The following is a 642-nucleotide window of genomic DNA, read 5'->3' on the forward strand; positions in this document are numbered from 1 at the left end:
GGTGGGTGCAGTCCCTGGGCTGGAGGAGGGGGTGGCTCTGGGGCCAGTGGACATGGGGGCTGTGGCCATGGTAGTCAGCACTTTGGGTGTGTGAGCTGTTTTTGGGGTGAAGGAGGGGGTGGCTGTGGAGCCAGTGGCCGCCGTCGTGGTGACACTAGTAGGAAATGGGGTGGAGGAGGGCATGGCCATGGAGCCAGTGGCCACGGAGCCAGTGGCCACAGTAGTCGCTGTGGTGGTAAGCGCTGGAATGGTGCCTGTGGTCCCTGGGCTGGAGGAGGGGGTGGCTGTGGATCCAGTGGCCACAGTTGTGGTGGCTGTCGTGGTCAACACTGTGGGGGTCTGAGCAGTCCCAGTGGTGGAGGAGGGGGTGGCTGTGGAGCCCGTGGACACAGTCACGGTGGCTGTAGTAGTTGGCTCTGTAAGGATCCAGGTGGTCCGTGGAGTGGAGGAGGCCGTGGCCATGGAGCTGGTGGCCGAAGTCTTGGTGACCGTGGTAGAGGGTAGAGTGGAGGAGGGTGTGGCTGTGGAGCTGGTGGCCGTGGTGCTGGGGCAATGGCTGTAGTTGCAGCAGAACACTTGGATTTCGTAGTTGAAACACATCTTGAACTTCCCCACCTGCTCACGGTTCCTGCAGACCAGGCC

The 642-nt window shown here is 62.5% G+C and overlaps 1 protein-coding gene across 1 annotated transcript in view; it reads right to left on the reverse strand.

Annotated features, from left to right (window-relative positions):
• Positions 1 to 600, reverse strand: part of LOC116548489 (mucin-5B-like) — a gene marked incomplete at its 3' end in the record, with an annotated part of 1,445 nt that extends 845 nt beyond the window's left edge. The window contains exon 1 of the mRNA XM_032273919.1: positions 156 to 600. Within this exon, the coding sequence (XP_032129810.1) occupies positions 156 to 600 (445 nt within the window). The remainder of the gene's footprint in view (positions 1 to 155) is intronic.
• Between the last annotated feature and the right edge of the window lie 42 nt (positions 601 to 642).

This window comes from Sapajus apella, unplaced genomic scaffold (genome assembly GCF_009761245.1).
Source record: "Sapajus apella isolate SASKATOON/1434 unplaced genomic scaffold, GSC_monkey_1.0 scaffold13234, whole genome shotgun sequence".
In the NCBI taxonomy this organism is placed as follows: domain Eukaryota; kingdom Metazoa; phylum Chordata; class Mammalia; order Primates; family Cebidae; genus Sapajus; species Sapajus apella.